This window comes from Scyliorhinus torazame, chromosome 5 (assembly GCF_047496885.1).
Source record: "Scyliorhinus torazame isolate Kashiwa2021f chromosome 5, sScyTor2.1, whole genome shotgun sequence".
NCBI classification, from domain to species: domain Eukaryota; kingdom Metazoa; phylum Chordata; class Chondrichthyes; order Carcharhiniformes; family Scyliorhinidae; genus Scyliorhinus; species Scyliorhinus torazame.
In genome coordinates, this window is record NC_092711.1 from 168,445,211 (window position 1) to 168,472,716 (window position 27,506).

At 49.7% G+C, this 27,506-nt stretch overlaps 2 protein-coding genes across 4 annotated transcripts in view; both read right to left on the reverse strand.

Moving 5' to 3' along the window:
- Positions 1–906: 906 nt before the first annotated feature.
- Positions 907–26,142, reverse strand: LOC140420537 (uncharacterized). 3 transcript variants are annotated; one of them, XM_072504538.1, is made up of 3 exons: positions 25,786–26,142; positions 14,951–15,083; positions 907–3,829 (listed from the first exon to the last, which is right to left on the reverse strand). In XM_072504538.1, exon 3 carries the CDS (start codon positions 3,484–3,486, stop codon positions 2,452–2,454), a length of 1,035 nt encoding a protein of 344 aa, XP_072360639.1. In that variant the 5' UTR covers positions 3,487–3,829; positions 14,951–15,083; positions 25,786–26,142; the 3' UTR covers positions 907–2,451. The 3 variants fall into 3 exon arrangements, with proteins under 3 accessions (XP_072360639.1, XP_072360638.1, XP_072360640.1); XM_072504537.1 differs by lacking the exons at positions 14,951–15,083; positions 25,786–26,142 and adding an exon at positions 7,230–7,573; XM_072504539.1 differs by lacking the exons at positions 14,951–15,083; positions 25,786–26,142 and adding an exon at positions 7,437–7,571.
- LOC140420539 (uncharacterized) overlaps positions 19,225–27,506 on the reverse strand; it is a 66,459-nt gene continuing 58,177 nt past the window's right edge. Inside the window, exon 2 of the mRNA XM_072504540.1 lies at positions 19,225–20,578. Coding sequence (XP_072360641.1) covers positions 19,384–20,578 — 1,195 coding nt within the window. The 3' untranslated portion in view covers positions 19,225–19,383. The remainder of the gene's footprint in view (positions 20,579–27,506) is intronic.

Consider the following 27,506-nt stretch of genomic DNA (forward strand, 5'->3'; position numbering starts at 1 on the left):
CCAGGTCCAGAATCCGCCCCAACATGCACTTCATAGATCCGGCATCATCCCAGTTTCGGGGCGTATACGTTTACCAATACCACCCCCACCCCCTGCAACCTACCGCTCACCATCACGTATCGACCTCCATTGTCCACTACAATATTCTTGGCCTCAAACGACACCCGCTTCCCTACCAGTATTGCCACCCCTCTGTTCTTTCCATCCAGCCCCGAATGGAATACCTGTCCCACCCATCCCTTTCTCAACCTGACCTGGTCTGCCGCCTTCAAATGTGTCTCCTGAAGCATGACCACGTCTGCCTTCAGTCCCTTTAAGTGTGCGAACACTCGGGCCCTCTTAACCGGCCCATTCAGGCCCCTCACATTCCAAGTTATCAGCCGGATTGGGGGGCTTCCCAACCGCCCCCCTCCCCCCGGCCGACTAGCCATCTCCTTTTCTAGGCCAGTCCCGTGCCCGCGCCTCCCGCACCCTCCAGTCCCCCAGACGGCGGACCCTCGTCCCGACCACCTCTTCTGTTTCCAGTTCCCCATTGGCCAATGCAGCAGCAACCCTGTACCCCCCTCCCCCCCGCTAGATCCATATCTAGCTCTTTTTCTCCCCCCATAACACTAACATAAGTCAGCTGACTCCTGCTGACCCCCCCCCCCCCCCGCCCCATGTGTAGGAATACCCCCTCCTCCCCATCAATCAGTGTGCGCTCCTCCACCCCCCCCCCCCGTCCTTCCCTAGCGTGGGAAAAAGCCCGCGCTTTCCTGAGCCTGCCCCGCCCCCTCTGGCGCAGCTCATTTTGCGGCCTTATCTCAATTCCCCCATCCCTGGGCCTCCCCTCCCTCCTGCGCCGGCGCCCACTCTCTCTCACAGTCACCCCATCAGATCCCTTCCCCCATCCCCATCCATCACCCAACCAATGGAACATTCCCTACACATAGTTAAAACCCTATATACAGCAGACATCCCCCCCACAACCACAAACCCTCAGTTTGAGTCCAACTTTTCAGTTTGTATAAAGGTCCAAGCCTCCTCGGCGTTTCAAAATAGTGGTGCCGATCTTGAAATGTGACCCACAATTGTGCTGGCTGCAGCATACCGAACTTCACCCCCTTCCGATGGAGCACCGCCTTGGCCCGATTAAAACCAGCTCTCTTCTTTGCCACCTCTGCGCTCCAGTCCTGGTATATTCGGATCTCCCTATTCTCCCACCTGCTGCTTTGCTCTTTCTTGGCCCATCTCAGGACACACTCTCTGTCCATGAAGCAGTGAAATCTCACCACTACCGCTCCAGGGGACTCGGGAAGGCCCGCGCTCCCATCAGCGAATTGAGCATCGTGCTCACATGCCTGCCCCGGCATCGGCCCCCTCCACTCCTTCAGGGAGACCCAGAATCCGAAGATTCTTCCTCCTCGACCTATTCTCCAGGTCCTCAAATTTTTCCGCCCACCTCTTGTGCAGCGCCTCGTGTGCCTCCACCTTCACCGCCAGGGCCAAGATCTCATCCTCGTTCTCCGAGGCTTTTTGCCGCACCTCCCGGATCGCCGCCCCTTGGGCCTTCTGGGTCTCCACTAACTTCTCGATCGCCGTCTTCATTGGTGCCAGCATTTCTTTCTTCAGCTCCTCAAAACAGCGTTTGAGAAACCCCTGCTGCTCCTGCGACCACGCTGCTTGATCTCCACCCGTCGCCATCTTGTTTTTCCTCCCTCGCACTTTTTGCTGCTCCAAGAACCCTTTTTTGACCGCTCCACTCCTGGTCCAATCCATATACTGTCGGGGGGACCTTGCTATCACCTTCCCACACTGGAAGTCGTCGAACAATTGCCGTTGGGGCTCATCTGGAGCGCCCAAAAGTCCGTTCCCGGCGGGAGCTGCTGAACGTATGACCTACCTAGGCATAGCCGCAACCGGAAGTCCTCAGCCGGGAACTTATTGAATGGTGGAGCAGGCTCGAGGGGCCGAGTGGCCTACTCCTGCTCCTAATCCGTATGTTATCACATCCTTTATAATAGATTGTAGCATTTTCCCTCCGACTGATGTCAGGCTAATGGGTCTGTGGTTCCCCGTTTTCTCTCTCCCTCCTTAAATAGTGGGGTTACATTTACCACCTTCCAATCTGCAGGAACCATTCCAGAATCTATAGAATTTTGAAAGGTAATCACCAATGTATCCACTATCTCTCCAGCCGCCTCTTTCAACGCTCTGGGATGTAGAGCATCAGTTTTTGGGCATTTATTAACTTTCAATCCCATTATTTCCTCCAGTACTACTTTTTCACTAATACTAATCTCTTTCAGTTCCTCGTGCTCACTACTCCCTTGGTTCTCTAGTGTTTTTAGGACGATTTCTGTATCTTCCAATTGAATGTCTCCCCTGCTCAGAGCAGGCGAATGGCCTCTTCCAGGTGTGAACTCGCTCGTGTTCCTGCAGGGTGTATGGATATCTGAATCCCTTCTCTCACTAAGAGCAGGTTAGCGCCTTCTCCCCTGTGTGAACTCGCTGGTGTCTCTGCAGGTTGAATAACTGAGTGAATCCCTTATCACACACAGTGCAGATGAATGGCCTCTCCCCCGTGTGAGCGCTCTGGTGTATCTTTAGGGGGGATAAGTGAGTGAATCCCTTATCACACACAGTGCAGGTGAACGGCCTCTCCCTGGTGTGAACTCGTTGATGTATCCGCAGGCTCTTTAAAGTAGTAAATCTCTTCTCACACTGAGAGCAGGTGAACGGTCTCTCCCCAGTGTGAACTCGCTGGTGTTTCTTCAGCCTCGATGAAGTAGTGAATCCCTTCTCACACTCAGAGCAGGTGAACGGCCTCTCCCCAGTGTGAATTCGCTGGTGTATCAGCAGGCTCGATGAAGTAGTGAATCCCTTCTCACACTCAGAGCAGGTGAACGGCCTCTCCCCAGTGTGAACTCGCTGGTGTGTCCGCAGGCTTTTTAAAGAAGTGAATCTCTTCTCACACTGAGAGCAGGTGAACGGCTTCTCCCCAGTGTGAATTCGCTGGTGTGTCAGCAGGCTCAATGAAGTAGTGAATCCCTTCTCACACTGAGAGCAAGTGAACGGCCTTTCCCCAGTGTGAATTTGCTGGTGTGTCAGCAGGCTCGATGAAGTAGTGAATCCCTTCTCACACTGAGAGCAAGTGAACGGCCTCTCCCCAGTGTGAATTCGCTGGTGTATCAGCAGGCTCGATGAAGTAGTGAATCCCTTCTCACACTGAGAGCAAGTGAATGGCCTCATCCCAGTGTGAACTTGCTGGTGTTTCTTCAGTCTGGATAACTCAGTGAATCCCTTCCCACACTGAGAGCAGGTGAACGGCCTCTCCCCAGTGTGAACTCGCTGGTGTCTCTTCAGGCTGGATAACTCAGAGAATCCCTTCTCACACTGAGAGCAGGTGAATGGTCTCTCCCCAGTGTGACTGCGTCGATGAGTTTCCAGCTCTGATGGAGATCTATATCCCTTCCCACAATCCCCACATTTCCACGGTTTCTCCATGTTTTGGGTCTCCTTGTGTGTCTCCAGTTTGGACAATCAGTTGAAACCTCGTCCACACACAGCCCCGCTGTGAATAGTGTGATGTTTTTTTCAGGCTGTGTAACTGGTTAAAGCTCTTTCCACAGTCAGTGCTCTGGAACACTCTCACTCGGGTATGTGTGTGACTCGGTGCTTTTCCAGTCACACTGGTGTTTAAAATCTTTTGAAGCCGACAGATTGGGCAAACATTTCTCCTTCTGGATTCAAAGGCCGATGATACTCAGATCCCAAGGTATCGAGTGAGCCTGTAAGACCGAGACGTGACAATTGAGATTTCTGTCTGTAATTCCTCCTCTTGTAATATCTGTAAAAGGAGTTTACAAAAGTCAACACTCAGTACAGGATAGAAATTCAGAACAGAGAATTCTAGTTTCTATGGAACATTCCTTCCTCTCATTCCCCAATACCTCGTCTCCAATACCTATTCCCCATACCTCGTCTCCAGGGAGTGGACTCGGAGGGATGGAGTTTCGGAGCTGTGAGTACAGAACCCTTATCTCGGGGATTCGCAGCCGAGTCTCCAGGGAGCGGGCCCCGAGGGACAGGGTATCGGAGCAGTGACTGTAGAAGGATGAGCTGGCTGACCACTGCACCCTGGTACAGGAGGCCATTCAAGCGGGGGGAGGAAGTGGTAGTTGTCGGGGTTTCTATAATTAGGGGAACTGATAACATCCTTTGGAAGCAGGACCGAGAGTCCCACATGGTATGTTGCCTGCCCGGTGCCAGGGTGAGGGGCATCTCTAACCGGCTTGAAAGGATATTGGAGAGGGAGGGGGCGGATCCAGTTGTTGGGGTCCACGTTGGGAAAAACAACATCGGCAAGACTCGGAAAGAGGACCTTTTTGGTGATTATCAGGAACTAGCAACAAAATTAAAGAACAGGTCCCAAGGATTATAATCTCTGGATTATTCCCCGAGCCACGTGCAAATTGGCATCGGGATGAGAAAATTAGGGAGGTAAACACATGGCTAAAGGAGTGGTGCAGGAAAGAGGGGTTCCATTTCATGGGGCACTGGCATCAGTATTGGGACAGGAGGGATCTGTACCATTGGGACAGTCTCCACCTGAACCGATCTGGGACCAGTGTCCTCGTGGAAAGGATAAACAGGGAGGTAGTCAGGAACCTAACGTCAGGAACTGCAGCTCACTACAAGTAGGGTGGAGGTATGGGCTTGGGTAGGGTGCCCTTTCCAAGGGCAGGTGCTGACTCGATGGGCCGAATGGCCTCCTTCTGCACTGTAAATTCTGTGATTCTATACTGGTTAAAGCAAAAGTGAAAAGTAAAAAACAAGTAAATAATAAACAAGCAAATAACAAACAAGCAAATAACAAAGAAGCAGTGCTGAGGGAGCGGTCAGGGGGAACAGTCCGATTAAGAGTTCTATAGACAAATGCACGGAGTGTAAGGAATAAACTAGACGAGCTGCAGGCGTAAATGCAAGTTGAAGATTATGATGTTGTCGCTATTACAGAGACTTAGCTGCAGGGTGGTCAGGACTGGGAACTAAATATACCGGTTATAAAGTTTACAGGAGGAACAGAGAATATGGCAGAGGGGGTGGAGTAGCCTTACTGATCAGAAATACTATCACCTCAATGGTGAGGGAGGAAACAATGAGGGGAAAACATCCAGTGGAGACCATAGGAGTGGAACTGAGGAAGAAAAAGAAATCTAAAACTGTAATGGGTGTTGTGTATCAACCCCCTGGTCGCAGTTCTGAGGCGCTAGATTGTATAAAGTCAGAAATTAAGCAAGTGTGTTGCAAAGGCAGATGAGTATTAATGGGGGGATTATAACTGACACACAGATTAGGAGAGGCAGACAAGCACCTGTCAGAAAGGGAGTGAATTTCTGCAATGTGTCCGTGATAGTTTCTGGACCACCCTGCTGTCCCCTCTTCTGCCCATCTAGCCAGCCCATCTTTATTGTCCTGTAATCTAAGGCCTTGTTCCTCACCATTTACTACACCACCAATTTTTGTGTCATCTGTGAACTTCCTAATCATACCTCCTACATTCACATCCAGATCATTAATGTGTACTACAAACAAGTGACCCAGCACTGATCCCTGCAGAACACCGCTGGACACAGGCTTCCAGGCACAAAAACAACCTTCAAACATCACCCTCTTCCTCCTACCACTAAGCCAGTTTTGGATCCAGTTTGTCAAATTGCCCTGAATCCCCTGGGCTCTTACCTTCTGCATCAGCCTCCCATGTGGGAGTTTGTCAAAAGCCCTACTAAAGTCTATGTCGACTACATCAACCGCACTACCTACATCTACAACCTAGTCACTTCTTCAAAAAATTCAATCAAATTTGTAAGACATGCTCTCCCTTGTTTAATCCTTGCCTCTCCAAGTGGAGATTAATTCTGTCACTCAGAATGTATTGCAGTAGTTTCCCTGGCAGTGAAGATAGACTCACTGGCTTGTAATTTCCTGGTTTGTCCCTACTTGCCTTCTTGAATAATGGCACCACATTAGCTGTCTTCCAGTCCTCAGGCCACCTCTCCTGTGGCCACAGAAGATTTGAAAATTGTCAGAGCCTCTGCAATCTTCTTCCTTGCCTCCCACAGCAGCCTGGAACACATCTCATTTGGCCCTGGGGATTTATTCACTTTCAGACCTGGTGAAACTGTTCATACTTTCTCCCTCTCAATGTTGTTATTCAAGCAAATCACAATGTGCCTCCATGATTTCTATACCTACATCACCCTTCTCCGTAGTGAACACAGATGCAAAGTACTCATTTAAAACCTCACCTGTATCTTCCAGTTCCATGCACACATTGCCACATTGGTCCGTACTCTTACCCTGGTCAACCTCCTGCTCCAAATATACTTATAAAACATTGTTGGATTTTCCTTTATTTTACCCGACAGTGGTATTCCATGCTCCCTCTTTCTCTCCTAATTCCTTTCTTAATTAATCCTTTACACTTTCTATGTTCCTCTAGAACTTCCACTTTGAGCCCTCGGTATCTGTGTTAAGACACTTTAATTCCTTATCCGACCCTGGATATCCCTTGACATATTGCTCCCATCCTTCACTATCATGGGAACATAGAATCACAGAATTTACAGTACAGGAGGAGGCCATTTGGCCCATCGAGTCTACACCGGCCCTTGGAAAGAGAACCCCACTGAGGCCCACACCTCTTCCCTATCCCCGTCACCCCACCTAACCTTTTTGGACACAAAGGGCAATTTAGCATTGCCAATCCACCCAACCAACACATCTTTGGACTGTGGGAGGAAACCCACGCAGACATGGGGAGAACGTGCAGACTCCGCACAGACAGTGACCCAAGTCGGGAATCGAACCTGGGACACTGGAGCTGTGAACCAAAGCGCTAACCACTGTGCTACAGTGCCGCTATGTGCACTCCCTATTTCTTTTTTGAATGAATCCCACTGCTCTAATGTAGATTTTTTGACAAGTGGCGGCTCCAAGTTGATTTTGTACAGATCCTGTCTTATTTTTTTAAATTTGCCCTCCCCATTCTGTAACACGAGACCCCAACCTCAGATTCAGATGTTTCAATTTTATTGGCTTGCTCCTCCTGGGCTTTCCATGAGCGAATTCAATTTATCCATTTCAAGTTGACTATGTTGTTAGTCAGTTCCCCAATACTTTGGGGTGTGTGAGCTACATTGTTATCCTCCTGTTTTTATAGAATCTAACCCTCTTTCCCCACTCACTATGTGAACATGTTGACTGGTTGTTGAATTGCTGACATTTGATCTGGAGGCTGTGCTCCCTCAGATATCCTGTTCCGAATGAATTCTCAATGTCTGGTTGTATTTCTGCGGCAATATCTCTTGTTCTCGGGGCCCATTTCCCGCCAGTTTTTCTGCTGCTTTCATTGTTTGAAAAATGGTGAAAAGAAAAGTAATAAAAATATTGACATTTGCGGGTGTCTGGCGGGAGGTGCGCGGCTTCCCTTCCGACAGGGAGCCGCTTCAGCTCTTTCCGTGCAGCCTGGTCAAGCTGCCGAGAGCCTCGGGACTCGCTGCTCGGTGTCGCCGGTCGGTGCTGCGGGTCTGACGGGGGGACAACCCAGTCCGTGACCCTCCCCCTCCCCCGGACTGCGCATGTGCGGCTGAGCTTCCCCCCCCTTCTTCATGACCGGATAGATGGGGTATTGACCAATAGAAAGACTTGGAGGACCGGAAGGACTCTGGGCCTCCAGCCAATCAGCACGCGGGCTGTGTGTAAATGCGAGATTAAGCTTCACACGGGGTGAAATGTCCTCCTGTCTCCAACATCTGTGAGTAAAACACTTTCATTTCTCCCCCTTTCCATTTCTTTACTCATTCTAAGAAGTCTTACAACACCAGGTTAAATCCAACAGGTTTGTTTCAAACACTAGCTTTCGGAGCACTGCTCCTTCCTTCACCTGAGGAACGAGCAGTGCTCCGAAAGCTCGTGTTTGAAACAAACCTGTTGGACTTTAACCTGTTGTAAGACTTCTTACTGTGCTCACCCCAGTCCAACGCCGGCATCTCCACATCATTTTCTCATTCTGACCTTCAATTGGTCACTTGCAGCAACTGAAGGGAAAGGAAGTGAATCCAGGGAGGGTGCAGACTCTGGAAAGCTTGGCCCAGGTCTTTCTCTCTCTCTCTGAAAGACGTTGACATCCTTTGCTCCCTCAGCTTGACATGGGGAGAACGTGCAGACGGCGCACAGACAGTGGGACCAGGTTTTTGGACCGAGCCCCTGGGTGGTTCCAATGTGCTTGCCCCGGCGGTCACCTTAAGGTTATCCTGTTCCCGACCCACACTTGAGCCGAGGTGTTTATGTCACAAAGGCCCCTGGGTTAAGGGGGTAGCTCTGCCACCCCCTCATCCAGGTAGATTGTACTCGGGTTAGGCCTGAGGGAATGTGAGGTTGCAGATCCTTTGGCCTTATAACACTGGGGAAATGGTGCTGAGGTGGAGGGCCCAAGTACCTCATCAAATGGTTGAGCAGGCTTGATGAGCCAAATGCAGCTCCTATTTGTTTTGTCTTGAAGCGCATGATAGCATTGTGGTTAGCACTGTTGCTTCACAGCTCCAGGGTCCCAGGTTTGATTCCCGGCTTGGGTCACTGTCTGTGCGGAGTCCGTACACTCTCCCCGTGTCTGCGTGGGTTTCCTCCGGGTGCTCCTTTTTCCTCCCACAAGTCCCGAAAGACGTGCTCTTAGGTGATTTGGACATTCTGAACTCTCCCTCTGTGTACTCAAACAGGCGCCGGAATGTGGCGACTCGAGGCTTTTCACGGTAACTTCATTGCAATGTTAATGTAAGCCTACTTGTGACAATAAAGGTTATTATTATAAAGCAGGGAGCATGGATTTGTCAAACAGCCTGAATCAGCACCTTCAGGAAAATTGGATGGGTGAATATTAAAAACAGCAGAGTGAGAATGGAGGGAGAGTGTGTGGGATGGAGATTTACAACTTTTAGGAACATAGGAACTGGAGTAGGCCATTCAGCCCCTGGAGCCTGTCCCGCTATTCAATGAGATCATGGCTTATCTTTGACTGAACTCCATATACTTGCCTTTGGCCCATATCCCTTAATATCTTTGATTTACAAAAATCTATCTGTCTCATTTAAAATCAACAACTGATCTATGTTCAACTGTAGTTTGTGGGAGCGAGTTCCAAACTTCTCCAACTCTTTGAGTGAAGAAGTGCTTCCTAACATCTCTCTTGAACGGTCTTGCCCTAATTTTTAGAATATGGCCCTTAGGTTTAGAATCTCCAACCAGGGGCATCCGGTGGAGGCCATGGAGTGAGTGGTCACACATTTGGTGGCTCCCACTCAAGATTTTTTTTGTTGTTGTCTTTTCCTGCTTGAAGGGCTTGTTATTTGAAGGCAACAGGTACAGGAGTGCCCGGGGAAGGTAATACTCCTCTGGTGTGGTTGGTGGATGGATCTGCGGACAAGGAGTGGTGCAGGAGAGTCTGTGTGGTGTGCCACAGGAAAAGATGACGGAGGACAAGTGGGGCGCGTTGCCTGCCCAGCGGTCGATGGAGCAGTTGGTAGAGTTTCTGACCAATAAGTTCCTACAACAGAGGAAAGAGGCCCTGGAAGACCTGGCCAAGGTGATGGAACTGCTGACATCTGGGATCGAGCGAGTTAAGCAAAGGCTGAAGTCCCAGGGCCAGGCGAACCAGAAAGTGGAGGAGGCGGTGGGGGAAGCACGAGGAGCAGTTGGCCTCGTTGGTGCCGGAGGTGGGAGTGATGCTGGAGAGTTTGAAGAGGCTGAGGGAGAAGGTGGAGGATCTGAAGAATCAATCTAGCAGGCAAAATTTAAGGGATGCCTGAAGGCATTGAAGGTGCAGAGGTCGCTGTGTATGTGACAAGGATTCTGGATGGGGGAGAGGGCCGTCGAATGGCCTCTGGAGGTGGACCGAGTGCACAGGCCATAAGGAGGAGGCCGCAGGCAGTCGTGCCACCGAGGGCAATGCTGGTGCAGTTGCACCGCCTTCTGGTGAAGGAGAAGATCCTTTAATGGGTGAGGCAGACCAGAAAATGTACCTGGGAAGGGACTGAGCTGCAGGTGTACCAGGACCTGGGTGCGGAGCTAGGGAAGAGGAAGGCCGGGTTTAATCGGATTAAGGCTGCCGTCTTTGAAAAGGGGGTGAAGTTTGGGGTATTATACCTGGCCCACCTGTGGGTGACTTTCCAAGAACGAGAGCTTTATTTCGACATGCCAGAGGAGGAGATAGAATTTATGAGAGGCTATGGACTGAGAGGAATGCGAGGACATTGAACTTTGGAGGAGTTGTGAGTGGTTTCTGAAGTGTCTGGGGGTGGGTATTCTGGGGCAGGTCTTGGCAGGAGGGCAGTGATGGTGAGTGTGCCTTTTGTTACTCTTTAGGGGTTGACAGGTGAGATGGTCGGGGGGGAGGGGAATTGGAGGGAGGCAGGGTGGTTGGAGGCTTTGGGCGGGGGCCGCCATGCTAGCTGGGCGGACCAGTTAGTAGGAGTGAAGTAGGGGGATGGCGTGGGAGGGGGGGATGGGGTTGTTTTTTGTTTGGGGGTGGGGGGGGGGGGGGGGGGGAGCATTGCTGACATGGGTGTGGTTGGTTTGCCGCAGTTGGGAAGGAATGGCGGTGACATCCGACGGCCTGGAGGGGTGCGTGATATGGGCTGGGGACTGGCCCAAAAAAGGAATATGGCTGATCGGCAGTGGAAGGGGGCGGGGAGCCTCCCGACTTTCCTGGTCATGTGGAACGTGAGGGGGTTGAATGGGCCGGTTAAACGGTCGCGTGTGTCCATGCGTTTGAGGAGTCTGAAGGCGGACGTGGCTTTTTTTGCAGGAGACGCACCTGAAACTGGGGACCAGACAAGACTGAGGAAAGAGTGGGTGGGGCAGGTGTTCCATTCGGGTCTGGATATGAAGCCGAGAGGGGTGGCAGTATTGGTTAATAAGAGGTTTGTGTTCGAGGTGGGGAGTATTGTAGACGATCCGGGGGAGGGGGGGGGAGAGATATGTGAGGATTAGCGGGAAGTTGGCGGGGATGCCAGTGGTTCTGGTAACGTTTATGCCCCGAATTGGGATGTCGTGGATTTTATGAGGCAGATGTCAGGGAAGGTTCCGGACTCCCGTCGGTTGATTAAGGGGGTGATTTAAATTGTGGTCATAGATCCGAGCTTGGACCTGTTAAATCCCAAGTCGTCGAGGGTGTCGACAGTGGCCAAGGAGCTGAGGGGGTTTCTGGGGGAGGAAGGGAGGGGAGGGGGGACCTCTGGAGGTTTTGGAGGCCGAGAGCGATGGAGATTTTATGCTTCTCCCATGTGCACTCGGTATACTCCGGATTGACTGGGGTGAGGGCTGCTATTTGGGGCTATGTGGAGCTGAAAGACACGGGGAAGGTCACAGCCACCATGCTGTAGGGGGCACTTAAGGCTGTAATCAGGGGGGAGTTTGTATCAATTCAGGCGCACAGGGAGAAAATGGAGCGGGAGGAGAGGACAAGGCTGCTGGATGAGATTTTGCGGGTGGACAGGAGATATTCAGAGGCGCCGGAGGCAGGTCTGTTGAAGGAGAGGCAGATGCTGCAGATGGAGTTTGCGCTAGTTTCCACGGGGAAGGTAATGGGACCATTGCGGAGGGCCAGAGGGGCAGTGTATGAATACGGGGAAAAGGAGAGCAGGATGTTGGCCCATCAGCTGAGAAAGCGGTAGGCAGCAAGGGAGATTGGTAGAGTGAGGGATGATAAGGATCAGATGGTGATGGACCCGGGAGGGTGTGAATGGGGTGATTGAGGCTTTTGAGAGGAGGCTCTATGAGTCGGAGCCCCCGACCGGAGAGGAGGGGATGCGGCGGTTCCTGGATGGGTTCAAGTTTCCCAATGTGGAGGAGGGACTGGTTCAGGGTGGGGACCCCAATTGGACAGAGGGAGGTGATGGATGGTATGGGGGCGATGCAGACAGGGCTGAGGGAGGTGATGGATGGTGTGGGGGCAATGCAGGCAGGGCTGAGGGAGGTGATGGATGGTATGGGGGCGATGCAGGCAGGGCTGAGGGAGGTGATGGATGGTGTGGGGGTGATGCAGGCAGGGCTGAGGGAGGTGATGGATGGTGTGGGGGTGATGCAGACAGGGCTGAGGGAGGTGATGGATGGTATGGGGGCGATGCAGGCAGGGCTGAGGGAGGTGATGGATGGTATGGGGGCGATGCAGGCAGGGCTGAGGGAGGTGATGGATGGTATGGTGGTGATGCAGGCAGGGCTGAGGGAGGTGATGGATGGTGTGGGGCGATGCAGGCAGGGCTGAGGGAGATATTGGATGGTATGGGGGTGATGCAGGCAGGGCTGAGGGAGATGATGGATGGTATGGGGGTAATGCAGGCAGGGCTGAGGGAGGTGATGGATGGTCTGGGGGTGATGCAGGCAGGGCTGAGGGAGGTGATGGATGGTGTGGGGCGATGCAGGCAGGGCTGAGGGAGATATTGGATGGTATGGAGGCGATGCAGGCAGGGCTGAGGGAGATATTGGATGGTATGGGGGCGATGCAGGCAGGGAAGTCCCCGGGGCTGGATGGGTTCCTGGTGATGGTATATAATGAAGCGTGGGGGAATTCCCCTGACATTGTCGCAGGCTTCCAGCTCTCTGATTTTAAAGAGGGACAAGGACCCGGAGCAGTGTGGGTCATACCGCCCGATATCATTATTGAATGTGGATGCCAAGGTATTGGCGAAGATGTTGGCCTCACAAATTGAGGACTGTGTACCGGGGGTGATGGGACGAGGCAGGGGTGTCCGCGCTCTCCATTGCCATTCCCCTTCGACCCGTTATATATTTCAGACTCGGTGGGCAGCATCGGAGGCATCATGGAAAATGTGGGAAAGAGAGACTACAGCTTCAAATTCCTGGGTGTGCTCGTCACCAACAATCTGTCCTGGTCCACCAACGTCGACGCTACGACCAAGAAAGCACAACAGTGTCTATACTTTCTCAGGAAACTAAGGAAATTCAGCATGTCCACATTAACTCTTACCAACTTTTACAGATGCACCATAGAAAGCATCCTATCTGGCTGCATCACAGCCTGGCCTGGCAACTGCTCGGTCCAAGACCGTAAGAAATTACAAAGAGTCGTGAACACTGCCCAGTCCATCACACGAACCCACCTCCCATCCATTGACTCTGTCTACACATCCCGCTGCTTTGGGATAGCGGGCAGCATAATCAAAGACCCCTCCCACCCGGCTTATTCACACTTCCAACTTCTTCCATCAGGCAGGAAATACAAAAGTCTGAGAACACGCACTAACACGTCCAAAAACGTGCAGGTTAGGTGGATTGGCCATGATAAATTGCTCTTAAGTGACCAACAAGGTTAGGAGGAGTTATTGGTTATGGGGATGGTGTGGAAGTGAGGGCTCAAGTGGTTTGGTGCAGATTTGATGGGCCGAATGGCCTCCTTCTGCACTGTATGTTCTATGTTCTAACAGATTCAAAAACATCTTCTTCTCCGCTGTTACCAGACTCCTAAACGACCCTCTTATGGACTGACCTGATCTCTTCACACATCTCCTCCACTGAGTAGTGCTACACTCCTGTATGCTTCACCTGATGCCTGTGACTATGTATTTTCATTGTGTATTGATGTTTGCCCTGTGTATTCTCATGTATGGAATGATCTGTCTGAACTGTACGCAGATCAATACTTTTCACTGTATCTCGATACACGTGACAATTAACAAATCCAATCCTCACCATTGAGGTGATAGTATTTCTAATCAGTAAGGTTACTCCACCCCCTCTGCCATATTCTCTGTCCCTCCTGTAAACTTTATAACCGGTATATTTGGTACCCAGTCCAGACCATCCTGCTACTTGTTTTTGAAACTGTGTTGAGCACTGTCCCAGGTTCGATTCCCTGTCGGGTCGCTGTATGTGCGTCGTCTGCACATTCTCCCCATGCGCGTGGGGTTCCTCCGGGTGTTCTGGTTTCCTCCCACAGTCCAAAGACATGCAGGTTGGGTGGATTGGCCATGATAAATTGCCCTTAGTGACCAAAAAGGTTAGGAGGGGTTACTGGGTTACGGGGATAGGGTGGAAGTGAGGGCTTAAGTGGGTCGGTGCAGACTCGATGGGCTGAATGGCCTCGTTCTGCACTGTATGTTCTATATACAGGTAAAATGATAATGAAATGACATACAAAACAAGTGATAGAAACATGAAAAATGCCCGTACAAAATACAAACAGAGGGAAAACGAAAAAACAAATACACCAATAAACATTCAAGTAAATACAGTAATTCCAGTTACTGGTGCTAACAAGTAGGAGTACCAGAGGGTCCTCTAATTTGGTGCTATTTGGGGGGCCCGTGTCACAAACATGGGTCCCAAGTCCCGATGTGTGGTTATTTTGGCTTCCCACCTACGGAATTGGACTGTGAGAATGATGAGGTACATTAGTGTGAACAGGATCAGGATTGCAGCCAGGGGTAAAATGAGGTGAATGGTCGAGTGTAACTGTACATCTGAGTCCAAAACCTCACCCCACCACATGGTGGCTCCACTTGTCTTAATCTGCCTTGTTACCTCCTGGGTTAGTGAAGTTTTTGTGCGTAAAAGCCAATTTTAACCGAATCTAGTGCACTTCCTCAGGTCGGGGGTTTAATTTATTGTCTCGTGCTGACTTTAGTCCTGTCCTGATCTCACCTAGGGCGAAATGACCCTCGAGGAGTGTCCCAGGGCACTTTTGTCCAAGTTCTAATCCTTTTTCGAGGCTATAAGCAAGACATCCAATTTCAGGACACCCATTATTTGAAAATCCCCACCAATCCCCTTTTGTGGTGACACTCAGATAGCATTCATTCGAGGTCCTCTTTGGCTTTTGGTAAATAAGCCTCTGATTATTGCTCCTGAACATAATACTCTTAATTCGGGTGTATCCATATCCCGCCATCCTCACATTCCGCTGCGTCAGGTGGAGAAAACCACAGATAGCCGGGGTATAAAAGGTTCATAATGTCCTGCGTTTTGAGTCCGGTGATGAGAATGATGAGAATACCAGGTTTCATCCTGTGTTGTCGTCCGTTGGTGCCCTGGGGAGATCAAGCATAATTTTTGTTATTATCTGTTGCTTAATCTCTGCCTTTTATAGTGTCACTATGTGTAAACCCCCCTTTCTTTTTGTTCTTATTTCAAAGAACACAAACAGCCTTAGAATGACTGAGGCTTGGAGTGGTCGGAAACTGTCTTCGAACACTGCCATCTTTTAACACAACCATACAGTGATTGAGGCTTTCTGAACCATCCATATTTTAGAGGGGGTCGTTTCTATTCAGTTTTGTCCCAGGTGCTCAGAGGTTCACTGAAGGGGCCGAATTTTAGGGCAGCCCGATTCTGTGTAGCAGCAAACACCAAAAGGTTCAGAAGTGTAAATAGCATGTGGGATCAGCCAAACATGACCTCCGAAAAAGAGGAAAGAGAAAGGGAAGTGGAATGAGTCGGGTTATGGGATAAATACATTCTGCATCCCACAACCAAACTGTGGAGCAGCTCCCTCAATAAGTTCACAGCTGATCTGATTGTAACCTCAACTCCTCACTCCCAGCAACCCCCCAATAACCTTTCACTCCCTTGCTTATCAAGAATCTATCCAGCACTGCCTTCAAAATAGTCAAATCTAGGATTTGGATTCTCACCAGCTGATTATGGGAGGGGGTGGTCCGGATTTCAATTGTGTAAGGGAGCCAAGGTTGGATAGGTTCAGCCTTAATTGTCACAGAAACTTAATTGCAGCGTTAATGTCTGCCTACTTGTGACACTAATAAGACATAAGAGCCGAATTAGGCACTCGGCCCATCGAGTCTGCTCCGCCATTCAATCATGGCTGATATTTTCTCATCCCCATTCTCCTGCCTTCTCCCCATAATCCCTGATCCACTTAATAATCAACAACCTATCTATCTCTGTCTTAAAGACACTCAGTGATTTGGCCTTGATCGATAATGTCCAACTAAATCCGCTACCTTGATGGCGGGGCTTGTCCCTACCGGCCATGTCGTTGGTGTCCGAGGCACATGGGCCTTCCCAAATGAGGAAAACTCAAATGCGGCAAAGAATTCCACAGATTCACCACCCTCTGGCTGAAGAAATTCCTCCTCACATTTGTTTTAAAGGATCGTCCCTTTAGTCTGAGATTGTATCCTCTGGTTCTCATTTTTCCTACAAGTGGAAACATCCTCTCCATGTCCACTCTATCCAGGCCTAGCAGTATCCTGTAAGTTTCAATAAGATCCCCCCCCGATCCTTCTAAACTCCAATGAGTTCAGACCCAGAGTCCTCAACCGTTCCTCATACAACAAATAAAGGGTTGAGCAAGTTTAATGGGCTAAATGGTTGACTGCAGCTCCTATTTGTTCTGATCTCTGTGTCCAGGACACGAAGCAGTGAGCAGGGATCTGTCAGTCAGCCTGAATCAGCACCTTCAGGAGAATTGGGAGGGTGAATATTAGCTACAGTGAATGGAGGGAGAGTGTGTGGGATGGAGATTTACAGCTTTTGGGGAATGAGAGAGGGAAGAATGTTCCATGGAAACTAGAATGGTCTGTTCTGAGTTTCTATCCTGTACTGACAAGTGATGTATTTTGTAAATTGTTTTTCCAGGATATTAGAAAAGGAGGAATTACAGACAGAAATCCCAAACATCACATCTTGATATGACAGAGTCACTTGATTCTTTGGGTCACACACACCCGAGTGAGAGTGTTCCAGAGCACTGATTGTGGAAAAAGCTTCAACCAGTTACAGAGCTTCACAGAGGGGAGGGACTGTACACATGTTCTCTGTACGAGTAAGGCTTCAATTGTCTAACCTGGAGAGACACAAGGAGACCCAAAACATGGAGAAACAGTGGAAATGCCGGGACTGTGGGAAGGGATTCAAAGCCCCATCTGCACTGGAAGCTCATCGGCGCATTCACACTGGGAGAGGCCATTCAGCTGCTCTCAGTGTGGGAAAGGATTCAGTCAGTCATTCACCCTGTAACACACCAGAGGGTTCACACTGGGGAGAGGCCATTGAACTGCTCTCAGTGTGGGAAGAGATTCAATCAATCAGCCAGCCTGACGTCCCACCGGCGAGTTCACACGGAGGAGAAGCCGTTCACCTGCTCTCAGTGTGGGAAGGGATTCAGACATTTATCCACCCTGCGGAGACATCAGCCAGGTCACCCCGGGGAGTGAACATTCACCTGCACTCAATGTGGGAAGGGATTCTGTGTTTCCTTGTACCTGCTGAGACACCAACAAGGTCACAAGTGATTCCAGGGGTTGGATTCTGCTGTTATTGTTGCTACTCTCAATTACACCCAGAACAGCATTGTGTTCATTCTGTCAGTTGGTCAATGGGGAGGGTCGGAGGGATTTCGTTCTGCTGGACTGGCCGGTCTCACGACTTTGCCTCCAGTGGGCTGATGCTCTTGAGCCTTGTGGCAAATACTTGGCTTCAAATTTCACAAGATTACAGAGTGAAAGGGTGTTTGGAAGGTAGATGACAGATAGTTCCTGTTTCTGTTTGGAACCCCAAAGAAAGCAGGTTTAGATGAAGATAGGCTTTGGTGGTTACATGGTTCTGTCTCAGAAGGAAACTGTCAAGCTATGAGAGGCAAGTTGATTGGGAACTTACAATAAAATGTGTAATGATACAATCGCATTTAAAGAATTATCACATATTTACATAAAATATAGATTCCTTTAAGAAACAAAAATCCAACAGGAAAAGTGACGCAACCATGGTTAACAAGAAAAATTAAAGATTCCATTAGGTCAAAGGAAGAGGCTCATTAATCGATGACAGATTTATTGCTTCACTGATTTATTGGTACCTTGAAGAATCGATGCAGTATAATTCTTAAATTCAGTATACATACAGAGAGAAAATGGAATATCCACAAGGCAAAGTCATTGTTTCAGATAAAAATATGAGAATTGCTGTACAGCAACTTAATATGTGTCAGAATCTAACACGGTTTCAAGAAAAGTTGCATAAAAGCCCTCGTAATGAATAAACCATTGTTCTACAAATACATCTAGTAATGAAAAAGTTTTGCAGCCTTAACAGAAACATTCACAAAATGTAGCAAAGCCTTAGCAACAAGCAAGGTTAATGCAGAACACCTTGGGGGCGATTCTCCAATATTGGGCCCAAGAGTTCGCGCCATTGTGAATGCCGTCGCAAACCGGGCCCGGTTACGTACGATTCTGGCCCCCATAGGGGCCAGCACGGCGCTCGAGCAGTTCACGCTGCTCCAGCCTCCTTTCGCGGTGCCAAATGGGCGCCGCGCCAACCCACGCATGCGCAGTTGGGCCGCGCCATCCTGTGCATGCGCGGGGGACTTCTTTAGCACGCCGCCCCCGACTCAAGATGGAGTAGGTGTTCAGGGGCCGGCCGTGCCAGAAAGTAGGCCCGGGGAGGGATTTGAAGAGGAGGCAAACCCATCCACCCACTCCAGGTTCAGTCCTGGATGTGATTAACAGCAGGAATAACAGCAGAATCCAACCCGTCATCACTTGTGAACCCTTTGGTGTCTCAGCATGTTGGACGACTGAGTGAATCCCTCCCCACAGTGAGAGCAGGTGAATGGCTTGTTTCCAGTGTAAACTCGCTGGTGTCTCCGCAATGTGGATGATGTTTGAAACCTCTTTGTGCAGTGAGAGCAGCTGAACGGTCTCTCCTCAGTGTGAATGCGCTGGTGGGACATCAGTACCTGAGAGCTTTTAATCCCACTCCCATAGTCAGAGCATTTAAAGGGTCTCTCATTGGTGTGAGTGACATTGTGGCTCAGCAAGTGATGACCGAGTGAATCTTTTCCCAGTCGGAGAGGTGAACAGGCTCTCCCCGGTGTGACCTCGCTCGTGTTTCATCAGGTTGGATGAGGTTCTAAAGCTCTTTGTGCAGTGAGAGCAGCTGAACGGTCTGTCCTCAGAGTGAACGCGCTGGTGGGACATCAGTAGCTGAGAGCTTTTGAAACCCTTCCTGCAGTCAGAGCATTTAAAGGGCCTGCTCTTGGTGTGAGTGACATTGTGTTTCAGCAGGCTGTATAATTGAGTGAATCCCATATCACACACAGTGTAGATGAACGACTTCTCCCCAGTGTGAACACTCTGGTGTCTCTGCAGGCTGGATAACCGAGTGAATCCCTTCCCACAGTCAGAGCAGGTGAATGGCTTGTTTCCAGTGTAAACTCGCTGGTGTCTCCGCAATGTGGATTATGTTTGAAACCTCTTTGTGCAGTGAGAGCAGCTGAACGGTCTCTCCTCAGTGTGAATGCGCTGGTGGGACATCAGTACCTGAGAGCTTTTAATCCCACTCCCATAGTCAGAGCATTTAAAGGGTCTCTCATTGGTGTGAGTGACATTGTGGCTCAGCAAGTGATGACCGAGTGAATCTTTTCCCAGTCGGAGAGGTGAACAGGCTCTCCCCGGTGTGACCTCGCTCGTGTTTCATCAGGTTGGATGAGGTTCTAAAGCTCTTTGTGCAGTGAGAGCAGCTGAACGGTCTGTCCTCAGAGTGAACGCGCTGGTGGGACATCAGTAGCTGAGAGCTTTTGAAACCCTTCCTGCAGTCAGAGCATTTAAAGGGCCTGCTCTTGGTGTGAGTGACATTGTGTTTCAGCAGGCTGTATAATTGAGTGAATCCCATATCACACACAGTGTAGATGAACGACTTCTCCCCAGTGTGAACACTCTGGTGTCTCTGCAGGCTGGATAACCGAGTGAATCCCTTCCCACAGTCAGAGCACGTGAACGGCCTCTCCCCAGTGTGAACTCGTTCGTGTCTCCGCAGGTTGCCAATGTCATTGAATCCCTTTTCACAGTGAGAGCAGGTGAAAGGCCTCTCTCCAGTGTGAACTCGTTCATGTCTCTGCAGGTTGCCAATTTGAGTGAATTCCTTTTCACACTGAGAGCAGGTGAAAGGCCTCTCTCCAGTGTGAATTCGTTCGTGTTTCCGCAGGTTGCTAATGTCAGTGAATCCCTTTTCACACTGAGAGCAGGTGAAAGGCTTCTCTCCAGTGTGAACTCGTTCGTGTCTCTGCAGGTTGCCAATGTCAGTGAATCCCTTTTCACACTGAGAGCAGGTGAAAGGCCTCTCTCCAGTGTGAACTCGCTGGTGTCCCTGCAGGCTGGATAACTGAGTGAATCCCTTCCCACAGTCAGAGCAGGTGAACGGCCTCTCCCCAGTGTGAACTCGTTCGTGTCTCCGCAGGTTGCCAATGTCAGTGAATCCCTTTTCACACTGAGAGCAGGTGAAAGGCCTCTCTCCAGTGTGAATTCGTTCGTGTTTCCGCAGGCTGCCAATGTCAGTGAATCCCTTTTCACACTGAGAGCAGGTGAAAGGCTTCTCTCCAGTGTGAACTCGTTCATGTCTCCGCAGGCTGCCAATGTCAGTGAATCCCTTTTCACACTGAGAGCAGGTGAAAGGCCTCTCTCCAGTGTGAACTCGCTGGTGTCCCTGCAGGCTGGATAACTGAGTGAATCCCTTCCCACAGTCAGAGCAGGTGAACGGCCTCTCTCCAGTGTGAACTCGTTTGTGTCTCCGCAGGCTGCTAATGTCAGTGAATCCCTTTTCACACTGAGAGCAGGTGAACGGCCTCTCTCCAGTGTGACTGCGTTGATGCCTTTCCAGCTCGCACGGGGCTCTGAATCCCTTCCCACAATCCTCACATTTCCATGGTTTCCCCGTGGTCCGGATCATTTTGCTTCTCGCCACGTTGGACGATCAGTTGAAGCCTCGTCCACACACCGAATTCCTATTGTTGGACGTTCAGTTGAAGCCTCGTCCACACACAGAACACCTATACAGTCTCTCCCTGCTCTGAATGGTGAAGTATTTTTTCAGGCAGTGTCGCTGGTTAATGCTCTTTCCACAGTCAGTGCTCTGTAACAGTCTCACACGGGTATGCATGTGTGTCTCAGTGCTTTTCCAGACACACTGATGTTTAAAATCTCTTGAAACAGACAGAATAGACAAACATTTCTCCTTCTAGATTCAAAGGCCAATGATCCCAAGAATTGAGTGACTCAGTCAGTTCTTGACGTGATATTTAGTTTGAGATATTGGCCTCAAACCCCTCTCGTTCGAACTTCCTGTGAACAGATTTTACAATAGTAATCATTGTCAGTACAGGATAGAAACTCAGAACAGACAATTCTAGTTTCTATCGAACATTCTTTCCTCTCTCTTTCCCTGAAATGCTCTAAATCTCCATCCCACACACTCTCCCTCCATTCTCACTCTGCTGTATCTAATATTCACCCTCCCAATTCTCCTGAAGGTGCTGATTCAGGCTGATTGACAGATCCATGCTCACTGCTTCCTGTCCTGGACACAGAGACCTGAAAAACTTCATGCAGGCTGCCAGACAGATATATGTCTATATTACTGGATGAAAAATGGGTGTAATATACAGGCTGTATTCACTTACTTTTCCTCCCAATTTTCCTGAAGGTGCTGATCAACAAATCTAAACTCACTAAAACCTGTACAAGAGTAGAGAATCTCCATACAAGTACATTTACTGATTAGAGATGGGGAAATTCTGAGGAAGAATTTTATTTAGTCATGGAGTGGTCATGACAGGGAACTCACTGCCCACAAGGGTTGTGGAAGTCGAGATGATCAATAATTTAAAATAAAATAGGATGGTCACTTGAAGAAAATAAGCTTTCAGGGGAACAGGGATATCGAGGGGGAATGGGACTGACTGGATTGCTGTACAGAGAGTCAGCATTGACTTGAGTTCCCAAATGGATTCTGTCATTGCTGCAATGACTGTATGACTGGAAATATATAATGTAGGTACAGTACTATTTACAAAACTAGAAATAATAATACATGTATTTTATTACAGAACCATCAATAATATATATAATACAGACCATATAAACACACTCGACATATCTCTGTCCGATATTAAAGTTTAAAAAATTAATTTACGGGATGTGGACAATGCTGGTTAGGCCAGCATTTATTGCCCATCCCCAGTTGCCCTACCGAAGTAGTGGTGAGCTGCCTTCTTGAACTGCTGCAGTCCTTGAGGTGTAGGTACATCCCCTGTGCTGTTTTAAAAAAAATATTGTTTTTTATATATTTAAAGTTCCCAATTCATTTTTTCCAATTAAGGGGCAATTTAGCGTGGCCAATCCACCTACCCTGCACATCTTTGGGTTGTGGGGGCGAAACCCACGTAAACAAGGGGAGAGTGTGCAAACTACACACGGACAGTGACCCAGAGCCGGGATCGAACCTGGGACCTCGGTGCCGTGAGGCAGCAGCGCTAACCACTGCTCCACCATGCTGCCCTACATCCCCTGTGCTGTTAGGGAGGGAATTCCAGGATGTTGCCCCAGGGACAGTGAAGGAACGGCAATATATTTCCAAGTCAGGGTGGTGTGTAACTTGGAAGTGAACCTCCAGGTGGTGAGGTTCCCAGGTATCTGCTGCTCTTGTCCTTCTAGCTGGTAGTGGTTGTGGGTTTGGAAGGTGCTGTCTGAGGAACCTTTATAATTTATTGCAGTATATCTTGTAGATGGTATACACAGCTGCTACTGTTTGTTGGTGGTGGACGGTTTGAATGTTTGTGGAAGGCGACGCAATCAATCAGGCGGCTTTGTCCTGGATAGTGTCGAGCTTCTTGAGTGTTGTTGGAGCTGCACTCATCCAGCAAAGTGGAGCATATTCCATTACACTCCTGACTTGTGCTTGTAGATGTCCGGTAGACAAGCTTTGGGGCATCAGGTGGTGTGTTACGCGCTGTAGGATTCCCAGCCCTGGGAGCTACAGTATTAATATGGTTAGTCCAGTTCAGTTTTGATCAATGGTAACCCCCAGGATGTTGGTTGTGGGGGATTCAGCAATGAAAATGCCACTGAATGTCATGGGGTGGTGGTTAATCCTCTCTTGTAGGAGATGGTCATTGCCTGGCACTTGTGTAGCACGAATGTAACTTGCCACTTATTAGGCCAAGCCTGGATATTGTCCAGGTCTTACTGAATTTGGACATGGACTGCTTCATTATCTGAGGAGTTGAGAATGGTGCTGAACATTGTGCAGTCATCCACAAACATCACCACTTCTCACCTTATGATGGAAGGGAGATCATTGATGAAGCAGCTGAAGATGGTTGGGCTGAGGAAACTGTTCTGAGGAACTCCTGCAGTGATGTCCTGGAGCTGAGATGATTGACCTCCAATCACGACAACCATCTTCCTTTGTGCCAGGTATGACTCAAACCAGTGGAGATTCCCATTGACTCCAGTTTAGCTAGGGCTCCTTGATACCATACTCGGTCAAATGCTGCATTGATGTCAAGGGCAGTTACTCTCACCTCACTTCTGGCATTCAACTCTTTCGTCCAAGTTTCAACTAAGGCTGTAATGAGGTCAGGAGCTGAGTGACCCTGGCGGAACCCAAACTGAGCGTCCAGGAACAGGTTATTGCAGAATAATTGCCACTTAATAGCAACTTTGATGACTCCTTCCATCACTTTGTTGATGATGGACAGTAGACCTACAGAGAAGTAATTGGCTGAGTTGGATTTGCCCTGTTTACTGTCATCTTAAATGTCCGTCATCTCCTGGGGAAACCAGACCTTTAATTGTGAACATTAGGAAAGAGACCATCTTTTTAGCCAGACAAATAAATGTGTCAAGCTGAGGGAGCAAAGGATGTGAATGTCTTTGAGTGAGAGAGAGAGAGAGAGACCTGGGCCAAGCATTCCAGGGTCTGCACCCTCTCTGGATTCACTTCCTTTCTCTTCAGTTGCTGCAAATCACCAATTGAAGACAATAAATGGAAAGAGGGAGAAAAGAAAGTGTTTTACTGACAGATGTTGGAGACAGGAGGACGTTTCAGTCTGTGTGAAGCCCAATCTCCTTTCACATAAAGCCCGCGCTGATTGGAGGACCAGCGTCCTTCCGGTCCTAACTCTATCTATTAGCCAACACCTCACAGGAAGGTCAGGGGCTGGGCTTTCCTCCACACATGCGCAGCTTCCCCTCACCCTTGGACATGCGCAGTACCTGATCACCCGCCCGTGCGGCGGATAGAGCGGGTTCCCCAGCGCGGGGGATTGTGGGAGCTACGGCCGACACTGTCCAAACTCCTGGGGTGAAAAGTGGAGGAGGCTTGGGCGGTTGTGTGCGAGCTTGGTGTCCGCCTCCGGGCCGATTCGAAAGGCAGGCCGCCTCTGGGAGCTTCCTGGATGGGGTGAAACAGCAACTCGGCGCCCATTGCTCCTGGTCCCCGAGGGAAGGGGAGAAGACCGGTTTCGGAGTACTGCGACCAGTCGTGTTTCAAGTCAGCGGTTGAGCTGCGGAGACGCTGCTTCGGACTGCGAGGTTTGCTGTCGGCGGTTTTGAGTTCGCCCAATGGAGGACGAAGGAATGGAGGAAGGATGGCAGCTGGATTGGCTGCTGGAAGCGGCGGGTCGGAACCGGGAGTGGATACCCGATGGGCGGCCCGCGGCCTGCAGCCCGGGGTGGGTTGCTGCCGTTCCTGGGGTCTCCGGGGGTTCGGCCCCCCTGTGGGCGGTTGGGACTGACTCTGGGACTTTCTTCCCCGTTGTCGACTGTTGCCAACATTGGAGCGACTCTGGCCGCTGCCATTGGAGGACTTTGAGGACATGTTGTTCCTTGTGAAATTTCGGCTGGAGCGCCGGGGTCATGATGTGGAACGTGCAAAATTAATGGACTCTTTTTACAGAATTTTTTATGTGTGCTGAGGGATTTGTTTTCTTGTTTTCTTTGCTTTCGTTTTATTTAGCAGCCTATGACATTTAACTCATTTCGGTTTCTCCGAAATGGTATTTAGTATTAGTGGTGGAATGCTAGTTGGTGCAAAACTGCTCTCCCTCCGAATGGTCCCGTGCCTTTGGGCGGGGTCCAGGAGGGGGGAACCCTCTCTCCTCCGCCGCGCCCGGGTCTGGCTCTCCGGAGGTCTTGCTCTTAGCGAGGAGGGGCCTTTCCTCCGGAGTGTCGGCTGCAGGGCGGGGTGAACGGGGGTGGGTGAGCAGGGATTAGTGTTCGGTGATTGATTCTATCCTGTTAAATCTTTTCTGGGGTGAATTGAGGCCTGGTGCCTGGTGATTGGGTTTGATATGATACTGTTAAAATGAATCGAGGCCCTGTGGGTCATATTTGTTTCCGAAGCGGCCGTATTGTATCGGGGCCTTGTGCCTCGTGACTGCTTCTCTTATGTGTTTAGAGGTCGTCACCTTGAAATGTACTTGTGTTTTGTGGATTTTATTTTTGGTTTTTGTTTAATCTCTTTTGGAGTGGTCGTATGGTTCCGAGGCCTTGTGCCTCGCGACTGCTTGTTTTATGTGTTTAGAGGTCGTTACCTCAATGTACTCGTGTCTTGTGTTTTTTTTTGTTCCTTTGGAATGGTCATTGGGTTTCGAGGCCTTGTGCCTCACAACTGTTCGTGTTATGTGACTGTTCGATTGTTACTTGAACTATGCGTAGGGCCTGTGCCTTGCGGCTGGTTGTGATAAGTGACTGGTTAATTGGTATCTGGAAACGTATTTCGGCCCTGTGCCTTGCAGCTGTTTGTGTTCAATGACTGTTACAACGTTACTGTGAAATGGAATTGGGCCTTGTGCCTTGCAGCTGTTTCGTGTTCAGTGACTGTTTAATCGTCAATTTGAAGTGCGTTTAATCGTCAATTTGAAGTGTAATGAGGCCTGGAGCCTTGTAAATTGGTTTCTGTAATAATTGTGACGACAATAAAAGAGTTACTCACAGAGGCAGGAGGGAGTTTCAGTCCGTGTGCAGCTCAATATCCAGCCACACAAAGCCCGCGCGCTGATTCACTGGAGGACCAGAGTCCTTCCGGTCCTACAAGTCTTCCCTTTGACCTGAGCCGGGCAGAAGCTCTGAATTGAAGGCGCGCGCATATTTTGGGGGTGATGCGCATGTGCAGGTTGGCTGGGGGCCGGGACAAAGCGGTGCACTGTCAATTGTGTGTCCGGGTCTTCCAGCCTTTCCCATTGGACACCAGCTCAGCGCGGCTGGAGGGAAAAGTCACTCCCACCCCCACGTGGGGTTCCGCCCCTCATTATCTGTCAGCGGGGGACTGACCAATAGGAAACCGGGAGCACCGGAAGGACTCTGCTCCTCCAACCAATTAAAGCTTCCCCATTGTTTGAATGCGGAAGCTGGACAATGAGCAAAGCTGCTGCTTCTGTGTCTGAGCGGAGATTGAGCTTCACACAGACTGCATCTTCCTCCTGTCTCCCAAATCTGTGAGTAACTCTTTTATTGTCACAATTATTACAGAAAACAATTTACAAGGCTCCAGGCCTCATTACACTTCAAATTGACGATTAAACACACTTCAAATTGACGATTAAACAGTCACTTAACACAAAACAGCTGCAAGGCACAAGGCCCAATTACATTTCACAATAACGTTGTAACAGTCATTGAACACAAACAGCTGCAAGGCACAGGGCCGAAATACGTTTCCAGATACCAATTAACCAGTCACTTATCGCAACCAGCCGCAAGGCACAGGCCCTACGCATAGTTCAAGTAACAATCGAACAGTCACATAACACGAACAGTCGTGAGGCACAAGGCCTCGAAACCCAACGACCATTCCAAAGAAAAAAGGAACAAAAAACCACAAGACACGAGTACATTTCGAGGTAATGGCCTCTAAACACACAGAACAAGCAGTCGCGAGGCACAAGGCCTCGGAACCATACGACCACTCCAAAAGAGATGAAATAAAAAACCAAAAATAAAATCCACAAAACACAAGTACATTTCAAGGTGACGACCTCTAAACACATAAGACAAGCAGTCGCGAGGCACAAGGCCCCGATACAATACGGCCGCTTCGGAAACAAATATGACCCACAGGGCTCGATACATTTTAACAGTGTCATATCAAACCCAATCACCAGGCACCAGGCCTCAATTCACCCCAGAAAAGATTTAACAGGATAGAATCAATCACCGAACACTAATCCCCGCTCACCCACCCCCGTTCACCCCGCCCTGCAGCCGACACCCCGGGGGAAAGGCCCCTCCTCGCTAAGAGCACAGACCTCCGGAGAGCCAGACCCGGGCGCGGCGGAGGAGAGAGGGCTCCCCCCTCCTGGACCCCGCCCAAAGGCACGGGACCATTCGGAGGGAGAGCAGTTTCACACCAACTAGCGTTCCACCACAATTACTAATTACCATTTCAGGGAAACCCGAAATGAGTTGAATGTCATAGGCTGCTAAAGAAAACGAAAGCAAAGAAAACATGAAAACAAAATCCCTTAGTACTCATAGAAAAGTCCATAAAAAAGAGTCCATTAATTTTGCACGTTCCACATCATGACCCCGGCGCTCCAGCCGAAATTTCACAAGGAACAACATGTCCTCAAAGTCCTCCAATGGCAGCGGCCAGAGTCGCTCCAATGTTGGCAACAGTCGACAACGGGGAAGAAAGTCCCAGAGTCAGTCCCAACC